General features: G+C 41.3%; 1 protein-coding gene across 6 annotated transcripts in view; it reads right to left on the minus strand.

Annotated features, from left to right (window-relative positions):
* Nucleotides 1-12,338, minus strand: part of ephb2b (eph receptor B2b) — a 117,710-nt gene extending 105,372 nt beyond the window's left edge. For all 6 annotated transcript variants that reach the window (XM_071493120.1, XM_071493118.1, XM_071493119.1 and 3 more), the window contains exon 1: nt 12,198-12,338. In XM_071493120.1, coding sequence (XP_071349221.1) covers nt 12,198-12,252 — 55 coding nt within the window. In that variant the 5' untranslated portion in view covers nt 12,253-12,338. The remainder of the gene's footprint in view (nt 1-12,197) is intronic.
* Nucleotides 12,339-12,720: the final 382 nt, after the last annotated feature.

The following is a 12,720-nucleotide window of genomic DNA, read 5'->3' on the forward strand; positions in this document are numbered from 1 at the left end:
ATTACTGTAGGCACCAAGATCAAAGGAAAATCATTTTCTGCGTAATGTGCTGTTTTACCAGTTCTTGTGGAAGAAAAGTTAAGTCACATTGCAAAATGACCCAAAGCCTTTCCATTCTGCTCAGTGTGGCAAAATGAGGCGAAGTCAAAACAACAATTGCCTTTCCCTTTGTGTTAAAACTGTTGAAATCAGAGTGCCCAAAGGACTTCAGGAGCAAGGTTTTAAATGATCTGTCTCCTTGTGTCCCTGTTAAGTGGCAGCATGAATATCCTGAGCCAGGGGGAGGGGAGGTGTACGTGTATGAGGGCGCTCTGTTGTGCAGGAGGTTGTGTGTTAGCAGAGTCTGGAGAACTCAGGTCCAACTCCATCTATTCCATCACTCAGCACAATGGCAGGCTCCAGGAGGCGGGACACAGACCACGCTCCTGCCAGAGCGTCAGACAGATGAGGATAGACGGCTAATCCCAAACATGCTTTTTCAATAACTCCAACAGGCAGGCTTCCTGACAGCCGCCCCATCAACTCGTACAGGCGCTACATGTATGTAGTGTGCCTGCCTGACCACTACAAAGTGTCAAACCATTTCTAAAGCAGAGCAGATTGCAGAGTGCTCAGCAGAGGTGTAATCAGGCCGGGGCGGTGCCGCAGTCTGCACAGCATGTGAGTAACTGTACCTGGTTTTGGGGGTTCCTTCCCTGCTGAGGCCACCCATACCACAAATGTATGTGTTCACTTATGGTACAGTGTGGATAAAAAGCCATGCCACTAAACAGCATGTGTTTGATATGTATGTTAATTCATGAAAGTTGTGTTTTTGCACATGTAACGGCTTAAAGGTTTTGCTCAGTCAAATAGCTGTAATGTTATATTATATTATAAACCAAAACAGAAACAGATTTACATACAGATAAACGGAAACAAAGTCAAATTTCCAAAACACTAGTTTTCTAAGCTACACCATAGACTTGAAAGAGTTAGCTGATTAATGGATAAGTTGAGCAACAAGTTGAGCAAAATTATGTTTGAGTTTTGGACTGTTAGTCATCAAACAACTGACTGAATTATCATGACATTTGCGAGATTAATCAATAATGAAAAAAAATCATCACTTGAAGCCCTGATGTACAATATATACAGTACACTGATTTTTTTAACCTTGCATGTGACTCATGAGTGATTTAAACAATCCACCAATACCAAAGATGTGGCAGTTAGTCTAATCCGGGAGAGCCCACAACCTCACTGCTACTTTATCTGCTGCTACTTCTTGGTAATAAACTACAATGAAACACTGACCAAATAAAGTAAAGCCGTAATTTATTTAACTTTCTCAGGTGCACAGTTGGAAAAACTCAGGCTGAAATAGGTCAGAATCATGATGGATTGCTTGTACGTATAGTAGGAGAGTGAAACACTACACAATCTGTGGTGCCTTTATTGACGTCCGTGCCTACTTGTATTATCTACAGATGAAAAACCTATTTGGACTGTATGAATAATAATATTCTACATGTTTAACCCTCTCATATGACATTCATTTCATTTAATGGTCTCAGCTGGATCTCTGTATTGATTTCACAGGCACAGCAGGTCTCCTGAGATTCTCTATGGATTTTCCAGCTGCCCTCCCAAATGATCCATTGTGATTTCTACCCGAAAGGCCCTGCCAGAGGAAAGCATGGAAAACAGTCATCATTTCGCCATCCTCCTCTATACCTGGCTCCCGTTTTGTAAGCCACGTTACCTCATGGCTGTATTGTGATTCCAGACATTGTTTTATTGACCCCAAAAGACATGTACTGGTCGTTCTTTGGCCGTATATCTGCAGGCATGTGTTTTAGAGATAGTATTTCCCGCTGGAAATCTTTCACAGGATTTAAATTAGAATAAAATAACAATGAATTGTTAGTTGGAACAAGAGGGGGACAAGATGTTATTGCATTAACAGGGGCTCCTTCGAGTGAGTGAGTGTGGCAAATGCTGCTGATTGCTCCCCACACTGGATCCACTTACAGACAAGTGATTATGTAAATTCATGTAAGCTTTCTCTGCCCAAATGGTGCATTTATCATCGGCTTTGCTGCACATGAAACGACTACAATAAAGTGTCAATTGATAGGGCTCCATAAACACAGTCAGAAGGGTCTAATCTTTGCTGAGTCTAGATTATTGATCGGAGCTGTAAGCCGAGGCAGACTGATTAGAGTGGTATGAGGTCAGTGGAAAAAAAAAAAAAAGGATGTCCTGCTTTTTCTCAATTACAATTATGACTCTGTTTAAAATCAAATAAAACCTCACAATAAAGCCACAGTAAGGTTCACTGTGGGCTCCACCTGAGACACATCTCTAGTAATTTCATTGAGATGATTTGTTCCATAAACCTTCCTCTTGTCTTCAAGTATTGAATTTACAATATCCTTAATTCAACACAAGTATTTTATCTATTTTAAAAAGGAAAACAGACAGTGCCTACTTATCATCTGTCAAAAAAACACGGCTTTTTGGGCTGTAAATCAGCTGATGTGCCCTTTTCTCAAAACACTGTTCCGCTCAGGATGTAGTGTTATGTATTAAAGGGTTGTGTACAGTACATGCAGTGTATGACACACATGAAGAATCCCATTAAGAACACACCGCACTCTGTGAAGGATATCACTGTAATATCTTCACCAGTTCCCAGCGGATCCCTCCCCCAGGGTCTAAATGAAATTACACCCTTGCTGTTGACAATTAGCCATTGTGGCCTCGCAGTCCTCTGTAATTGGACTTCAGGCGATTAAGCACTAAGAAGTATGTTTACCCTGCTCTTGTGATGACCCTTGCGGTTGAGATTCCTCACCTCTGAACTCTCCATCCTGCACTTCCTGTCTGTTTGACAGGAGATCAGACTTACTGCAGCTTCATCAGAACCAACCAGCAACGGCTGTTTTTTTCTGCCATGAACACATATATAATTTATTCACTTGTTTTAATGAGTTTTTCAAGTTTTATGGTCTCCCAGTGTAGGGTTTACAAGGTTTTGATTGAACGTGATTTCTAAATTAATCTGTGAAAACACACAATGAGCTTCAGCTTCTAAAACCAGACAAGTCGCAGCCAAAGGCCACATCCCTTAATTGCCTTGTGAGAATTCCCTATTCTCTAAGCTAATGCAATCACTTGTGAATAGACACCAACTATCACACTCACAGACACAAAAAGTCATTCTCTCCCCTTCCTTTCTGTCCCTCCCTCTGCTTTTTAAATGCCATAACTGCTTAATCTATTGAATTTATTCACAAAGATGAAAAACTGTACCTTCCAGTTTCAGTAATCATGCCTGACGTAGTTCTAACATCTTTGTTTCCCCACGTAAATGAACATTTTATTTCACGGGATAAAGAGTAGTGCACGTTCACGTTATAAAACATGAAAGTAAGATGGGGAAAAGTCATTTCTTTGATGATGATTATGATGAAGTACTGCAAAACATATAAAAGCCAACATAAGGCTTATCGTAAACTCGTCTGTACATAAGCATAAGAAGATAATCCAGAGAGAGAAGCTTGATCTATCTCTGTTATAGCTGCTGGAACTGGCTGGGTCACCAAAACAAGACAACAGTCATCAGTTATAGAGGAGCAGAGCCTGCCTGCGCCGTGCACTAATCAGATCAAACACATCTGCTTACTGGCAGCACCTCGGCATGGGTGCTCTCTCTGTCCCAGTGAGACCGACAGACCTGTTGGGGTCTGACAGCGGGAGACCAGGCTTTTTGTCCGATGCATCTGCGTGTCGGCTGAGCTGAGATGCAGCTAGCCAGCGAGAGCCAGAGGGGGAAAGAGGAAAGACAACAAATGTGTTAGTGGCTCTTTGTAGCGAGAGATGGCGATGCACACCGCACTGAGCACATAACTACCGGCAAAAACAGAGATCGGCCAGCGCTGGCACAGACCAAGAAGGTAGTTTCCATTGAGAAGGGAGGGGGGAGGGGGTCCTGCTGTTGATATGAGCCATGGTGGACAGACGGTGTGAGCCAGAGAGAAAGAATAGGAGCGGGGGAGACAGAGATGGACCAAAGAAAAAAAAAAGAAAAAAAAAAAAAAGGCAGATGTCACGTGGGTCCAGAGTCGCTGATAGATGTGATGTGCAGCGTGGCGCAAAGGCAACGGTTCAGGTAGAAAAGCCTTCCCTTTGTGATGCAGATGACAACGCAATCAGCCCCGCTTTGTTTCGGCCGATGGGCTCTGCTCCCGGGGACATTGAGAGCGAGACACTAATCCGGTGGGTTTGTGTTCTCCGGGCGCACTCATAAAGGCAGTGTCACAGTACCTGCGGTGTGTGTGGATGGGGCTCTCTGAAACGAGGTCTGACCTCTCTCAGGGTACACTCTCCCTCCTCCTCCTCCTCCTTCTGTCTCTCTTTCTCACTGCGTCCGGGCTCAGTAGCTGGCTTCGCTGGGTGGAATATTGTAAGCGCCATATTGTTTATGTGTATGACTTAACGCTCACATGAGGGATGTTACAGGAACCAGGGTCAGATTGATCAGTTTATCTCCGCTTTTCGAGCAAACTCAGATATCGCTCTCAGAGGGCAACTATTTTAATGCCTGGATACAAGGAGGAAATATAAAGTGACAAAGACGTAAAGTACACAGATTCCACATAATGGTTGAAGCTTCTGTCAAATTAACCAGACTGTGCAAAGACTTCATACTGCAAATTAGGCCTAGATGTAGCGGTGCCATTTTGATCGTGAGCGCTCACACGTTTCCTGTTATGAATAATGTCTGGAAATACATTCCACTGTCCCCTAATGATTTCTATTCCCAATGGGTTGGGATGAATCAGGCTCTCCCTAATAAATATGACTTACCAAGAGACTGCACATTGCCAATTAACATGTGCTAATTAAGATAGCAGGATATAAGAACATCCTTGATCTAGATTCCTGTGTGAAATATCAGAGAGGTTACACGGAGGTAAAGCAAGTTTTTTTCTATCACTGTGCATTTATCCAAACTAGTCTATTCTAGTCGCAAGAAAACACCATATACAAACTTTATTGAATCAAACTTTATTCTACATGGGATGAAGCACAAGCTTTAATTTCATTTCATTTCATTTCATTTCATTTATAGTGTCTGCCTGCAAACTCTACATAACAGATACTTTCTGTAATAATACTTTCAGCTCTACAATGCTGACTTAAATCTTAAACTGTTAGGATTAGCAGCACTATATTTTGCACTGTGACACTGTTATAATAGCCTTAGTCATACTCTTTCACTATTTGACCACATTGTTTCCCCAACAACATACTGAAACAATTATAGCCCTCCAATCAAAGGGCACACCTATCCTTAAAGCACTGCAAGAGAAACAGATCTCTAGACCTATAATTCACCTGATCCTCACTAAATAATACATAATACACATTATGTAAATAATACATCTCTACGTAATGCAACTTTTGACCATTGATAGCACACAGTGCCTATCGTGTTACATGAGAACCTAGTTAAATAGAAATTGTATCCAGAGTGGCGTGGTTTGAAAATGATGCACGATTTTCTGAACAGAGATTTGGTTGTGCATGACTAATGGATATGAACATCTGCCACAGGGATAGAACACACGAACTCCAGCAAAATTATTTAAAAGTCACTTTGTATATTTTTTTTTGGCACTGGTAATTAACTTAAAAAGTACAAGCCACATATTAGACACTTTAAGAAGGATACATAAAATCCTAAGAGTTATGAGCAAACTACATGTGTTAATTTGCTATTTCCAACCCTAATATTAAGTGGGGGGGGGGGTTGGGTAATAGCTTGTTATCTTCACGTGTTTAAGATTCAATCAGATCGTAGATTAAGATCTCCTGTCAGATTAGACTAGATTTTCATATTGTTGTGAACCCATAATAATTTCTGTGGCCATGCAAGCATAAACAATTTCTTTTTTTGCTATTACCTAATATAATGAATTGATAAGCTATAGGCTGCTGTTTGTTTGACTGATGACTGAAACAAATGAATTATGTAAGTACAGCATTTGGCACCTAAGTAGAGTGTGATTCAGCTCCAGTCTGTGTCCTGTGTATTTATCTGTCACATATTTCCAAAAGCTCTAATTTTTTATAGCACAACATCTAATTGTAGGAAACACATTACAACAAATATTGCATAAACGCCCAACACTTTACAGCAAAATAATCACGGTTAATTTAAGACTGTGCTTTAAATCAAAACCATGCAAGTGTCTTACTAATTAGCGTTGGGTGGTACAAGGAATGCATCAGGAATTGCTCTGGCTGAACCCAGTGCTGTGGCTGTTTTTCCCCTCTTTCTTTCATTTGGTCCTTTTTTTCCCTGTGCCACCTTCTTGAAGGTTAAAATGCACCTAGGGAGTCTGATGAATGTCATAGTTGCTTTTAAAGGATCCAGCTCTTTTTCAGCATTATGTTGCATATCGAAAGACTTGAAACACCTGTTGGTTGGAAAATATTTTCATTTTCTAATGGCCTCAGGTAGCATTTATATCTGACTAGCAGGCCTGATTACAACTGAAACAGACAGAAAATTAAACACCTGCTCTTTTTTTTAAGGAGATGAAAATTCAAAAATTGGGGAAATAGTCACTGTAAATGCAGCAGACCTGTGGTATTTGAAGATTACTGATAGATCATGTGAAAAATACAAGGTTTATAGCACATATGGCTTACTGAAAAGAGCACTGCAAACACACTGTATACACCTCTAGAGTAATATTTAGTGTTAAGCCACTAGGCACAGGCTGTGGGGGCTGTGCAGAGAGATTCAGTTGAATTGGCTTCTAATGTAATTTAGTAGGTCATATTGTGTTTTTAAATGTATAATGTAGTAATACCCAGTGTGGTAGTTACACTCAGAACTCAAGTAAGCTGAACCTTAGAAGCTTCCACTGTGGTACAGTCATGGCAGCGAACACAAGCAAACGTGACTCAAATATGACACATGATCCGAGCTCGTAGATCTGTGAGAGCTGTGCTGCAGCAACAACCAGAACCAAAGTCATGTGCTGGGTAGATGTGCAGATTTTTCAGGTGTACAATGGGACATTGTAACAATATCCCACATCAGTCTGCTGTAATATGCAGTAAACAAACAGGTTGTGTTGCCATCCAAACACTTAGAGTGCCACTCATACAATTCCCCAGAAGATTTCCAGTTTGTTTAGTATGTTATCGTTTTCACCTTGTTGTGTTTTAGTGAAGTGTGATGCTGTCAAGAATACAGAGCAGCACACTCTAAAACTACCAACATGGCCTGTTTACTGATTTCCTAACTTTCCTGACCACAATTGAATTTCATAAACTTCAGTTCCTTCATCAAATATATTCCACAAACAAAAATGCCATTTCAGCGTGACGTCTGGAGGGCAAATATGTGTAGATTGGAGCAGTCAAAGGCAGGAGAGAATGAGGAGCTGGCTCGTGACAGTGAACCGCAGCAGTCAGAGTCAAAGTATGGAAACAGTGTCGAACAGTCCATCATGTCTTGAACTGAATCCTCAGTTAAATTAGTTGAATCAACTGCAGCCAGGAGCAACATGCACAACTATTTTGCTTGGAGATTCAGCTGGGACAAAAACCTACAACACTGAAATCCAGTGTGAATGTTTTAACAAAGCCGCCTTACAGGAAACATCCTCAAATATTTTTTTCCCCTCTTTAACTTTTACATAATAAACTGTATATGCATTACAGTACATTCCAACCACCAGCAATATGACCACGGTCTAAGGCTTATACTGTACAATAGCCACAAGGGAGCACAGCAGCTCAGCACCAGTGTTCGTAACCTTATGCTGTGCAGAGAGCACTAAATATTCTTAAGCAAAGCAGTGATACTCCTGCCTTGATCTCACCCTAAAGGTAGCCATAGATGTCTCTGAAATGTGACACCCCCCTTCAAGTGAAACAACTGGTACCAGCACTAATTGAAATTTTGCATGCAAAGTGACAATGCCTGGGCCCTCGGCAGCATGGATTAGGGCTTGAATAGAGACAGATTCTTTGTGAAAGCCTACTGTGGCGGTTGGCGTGCAGGCCAGCTCCCTGCATCTGCTCATTGGGTGGACTGAGAAAACACTGGATTGTATACGGTCGCTCATTTTACCTTTATCTAATCCCATTTCAGAGCCCGCCTCCGTCTATCTTTTGTTACTCTTCCACAAAACGTAATGCTTCCATGTTACACTCACACGTCTATGCCTTACAAAACAATTCCGGTCAAAAACAGCCAAGGAATTTACATATGAAAGCATCTTTACCAAACTTGGCAGGATTTTATAAACATTAACAATCATACGATGCCTTGAACTGTCAGTCCGCCTTAAACTGTGCAAGAAAACAGTACAGAGAGGGTTATGCTAAATACAAATATAATATATATGTAATTTTGTAAATTAAAACAAAAAACACAGAAAAATTTAAAACATCAATTTGGTCAGTGTTTGCCAACTTTTCAAATGAGTGGGCTCTGGTGCTCAGCAGAGCGCTGAAGGAATGCAGCGCATATTGAAATGCAATCAAATCTGAGGGACATTTTTTAAAGACTCCACGCTGTGATCTCATTCTACCCCACTTCACCATCCTCTACTGTGGTTTCTGTCCCATTATGTTTCCTTCAAAGAGAAAGGGAGTGAAAACGATGTATCGTAGTGATCTATCATCCTGCTGACCCTAACAACAACTTACATACAAGTCTGGAGGAGGCTGCTATTGCATCATAGCAACACCAATCATCCCAGAAAACATTTGCCGTGTTTGCACTGCACAAACTGTAATACCACAACAGAAGGGAGGGGGCACAACTTAGACAAGCTCAATGATCCGTCTAGTAAATTTCATCTCCTCAGAACAATACAGGCTACTACAGTTTTATAGCCAAGGATGAATCTGAGAATTTCCACTCAACAAAATTATATGAGTGCTATTGTTAGTATGGCTGTCATCTGAGCGCTGATGACAATGAATGGGTGAACTAATGAAGGGATAAATCCACAGTGTGTTTTCATAGACATGTTTGACATAGCTAAGCTAATTTCCTTGGCAGTAGTACCTCCATTAATTTTCGAAAAGAGCCTGTCTGTTCCTGTTAACCCAACCAATAAGACACTGCATCAATGGCAGTTTACATTAACGCTAATCAACAATTTAGAGTTGTTTCACATTCCACAGGGTAAATGAAATGCTTCTGGAAAACGGTCGAAAGCCACTAATGAATGGATGCCATTTATACTTGTCCAACATGGTAGTACTGACAAGAGAGGGTGGACTTGGTAGAATAATCTTAAGAGAGATAATATGCTGAGGGAAAAGGTCATAGGCCAAAGTCATACATTAGCATTAGGCCAATCTACAGGACTTCCGACTTTACACGGTTTGCAGTGTTAACACACTATTCACGAAATGGTTACTCGGGCACAGCCAAGACCTACTGAAGTTTGGCTCCAGTTTTAATCCTCTAATCCTCTCTAGCATAGTCCCTGCCTGATTCATTGATTATTTGTATAACAAGTGGCCCTCTTATATGTTTGCTCTCCAGAAAACCGGTTCAGGAACTCCCGGAAAAGTGGAAGTTGTGATTTCACGAATACCCCATGCAAAATTTTTCGTCATAGTATATATACAGATATATTTTCACCGATGAACAAATATTTAAATTCAATGGTACAGTATTATTTAGTAAATGACGTACGTCAGTCAGAAAAAAGAAGTATGCGAAGATGTCACTCTCCATCTAACAAAAACAACAATAAAAGAAATGTAGTGTCCCAGCGCTAAACATGTCAAAACGATCCGCTGAAGGCTTCTTTTCTGATGCATGCTGGGATGTGGGTGTTTTTTCCTTTTTTTTTAACGGATTAGAGCTGCAGTGACCTCTTTTTCAACTCTTCATTTCTCATACGTAAGCCATCCTTGCAACTTCATTGGACAGTCGGCTAGGGTGATTCACAGGGTAGAATGGAGAGGGGCTGAATTGAGTTGGCGACGGGACTAGCTGGCTTCCGAATCAAAACGTGAAGCAGCACAGGCCCAAAAGGAACTCCAACATGTACCGTGTCATGTATCGTGTTTGTAGCGTAACATTTAAACACCAACAGCGCCTTTCTTTTTCAAGAAATAGGTGTATTTCAAGGCACTGAAATAACTATTTAAGGGCGCTGTGCCAAGTGGTATTTGAGACACTGTATGCTCTCAGCTTACAGATACGCTTCACAGTAGATTTTATATGTAGACAAACTTGTAACCATGGCCATGTTTGCATTTTAGAGAGAAAGAGAAATTAAAGGGAAGTGGAATATTGTGTAGTGTGAATCTGCTGTTATTTTTGGCGTTTTTCATATCCTGTGGTTTCCCAGCTCTTGGGCAGATGAGCAAGGATAAAAATCAAAAAATAAATAACCATTATAACAGCAATCATGATTCCAGTAATTAAAAGAAAACAAATCATACTGAATATTATGTACATGTCTATGGGAAGGCGATATGCGCGAGTACAGATTTTTACAGAATATCTTTTACATAAATAATTTATACATTCAATTTATATTAATACTATATATTTTTTCACATAACTGAGATGCAGCACATGGCAGTGAAAATATATTTTATATATTCAAATAAAAAATACTATTTATGAATTGCATGAAATATGTGTTATACGTAGTTCCATATATTTGCATGGTGTGGTTTTACTGCAAAAACTAGACTGCACATAAAATTTCCCAAAATAATAATATTGTACTGGAACAGTGTCTAGTGATTGTACCTTAAATAAAACCAAGAAGCTATGACACAAATTTGAAAGCTATGACAGAAACGTCAAAGCTGCCACGAGTAATGTAAAGTAGGCCTTAAGAGTGATTTTTCACTTCTCTCTTTTTACATCTTGGATATGTTGAAACCATAAACAGAAGCAGTCAGCAGTAGTCTGCATAAATACGCATGACATTTGTCAAAGTCCGTGCCAGTCCTACATGAGTCCTGACAGGTCCTTCAACATTTCTATACAAATCTGGGGTGTTATTTTACATGTTGACTACAAATGGTTTCACTTCAAACAGGCAACTAAGTATTTATTCTTGTGTTTCTTTTTGTTGTTGTTGTTGTTTCATCCTGCGGTTAGATTTGGTCGAGTGTTTCCATAGTTTCTGGGCTCCACCTGTAATTATGAGGTTTAGTTAAACTGACCAGAGGAAGAAGACATGTTTGTTTTCTGACAGCATACTCAAAATAGCCCGAATAAATGTTTGACTGGGCTGACACATTCTTCAGTGTGGTGAATGTCTCCTGTCCTGTCGCAGGGAAAACTGTGAGTCCAGCTACACAAAATCACCTGCATTTCATACTGTATAGTACAAACTGAACGCCTCTAAATTAAAGGGAATCACAATAATTTGCTTTTATAATCTGTAAATAATTTTTAGAAGATTAAAGGGCAAATATCACAATAATAGTCCCTATGAGTACCTGATATCTTATACATTGGACAACTATAGCAACAAATACGGTAAGACCACTGTAGTTTTCAGTATCATAGATATTCTGCATTAAACACAGATCCCAGAGATGAGTTTCACCATCCAGCCTGTTTCACCGTGTGCCGAGCCACGCTGCCCGCTGCCCGGCACAGCCCGGCACAGCCCGGCACAGCCCGGCCAGGAGCAGAGACCTGACAGAGCCTTTCAGAAGTTACCCTGCAGGCTGTTGGGCATGGAGGCCACATCTGCACATTCAGCCTTTCACAGAGGTTCAGGCAAAACGTCCTCGTTTATGGTTCACGGGTTTTTTTTGTTTGTTTGTTTGTTTTAATCCCGAACTGTTTGACAGCTGTGGCACGCCTCCACGCAGGATGCCACCCACCTGACTGAGACCGAACATGTTCCGACCTGCTGCGGATGCACAGAAGTGAATTAGCGCCGTGAGCAGCATCCGCTCACCTGCGGGGGTGCGGGGGCAGCGTGTCTCTGGCCCCACGGTCAAACCCTGCCTGCTGCTCCGCGCCACGCCACGGTGCAGCACATGAGCAGATACTGAAGGAAAACCCACTCATTTCCCCTCACTCTTTTTAACTAGACAGCGCACACGTCCATTCATGCGCTTTGTCTCAAACCCAAAGCCGGCAAGAGGATGCGGCTGTAACCGATGGGATGGAAACATTAGCTTACCTTCAACTGCTATTACGGCCGGTATGGTCCATAATATCCATAGAATATCCATCATTGGTCACTTAAAGGGTCCAGACATTCAAATAAAATGCGTCCCGAAAGCCATTGAGCGCACGGGCAGAGAGGGGACGACGGTCCTTCACCTCCAGGAGAGCGATCCCAGACAGGGGAGGAAAGCAACTCAAATCTGAACCAAGTTTGGGCGAGACCAAAGAAACCACAGACAGAGGGGAGCACCGAGCCCCACAGAAGCACAACCACGCATTTCAGCGCCACAGTAATCCCCCCAGTCTCCTATAGAACAGAAAGAAGAGCTTTAGGAGTGTTAGTAATGATAAAAGGTGTAAAATGCTTGAATTATCGATGCAGCCGCGCTCCAAGAGGACTCCTCATCCCCTTCAAAGCCACTTCAATTTACCCCGCTGTCAATCACAGAGAGAGGGACAGTCCGCACTGCCTTACCTAGCGATAATTAAGTGTTTGGGGACTATGTAGGGCATTTATAAAAGATGGAGCAACTTAT

Source organism: Trachinotus anak, unplaced genomic scaffold, assembly GCF_046630095.1.
Source record: "Trachinotus anak isolate AG129_WGS33_773 ecotype Australia unplaced genomic scaffold, CSIRO_AGI_Tana_v1 ptg000013l, whole genome shotgun sequence".
Classification (NCBI taxonomy): Eukaryota; Metazoa; Chordata; class Actinopteri; order Carangiformes; family Carangidae; genus Trachinotus; species Trachinotus anak.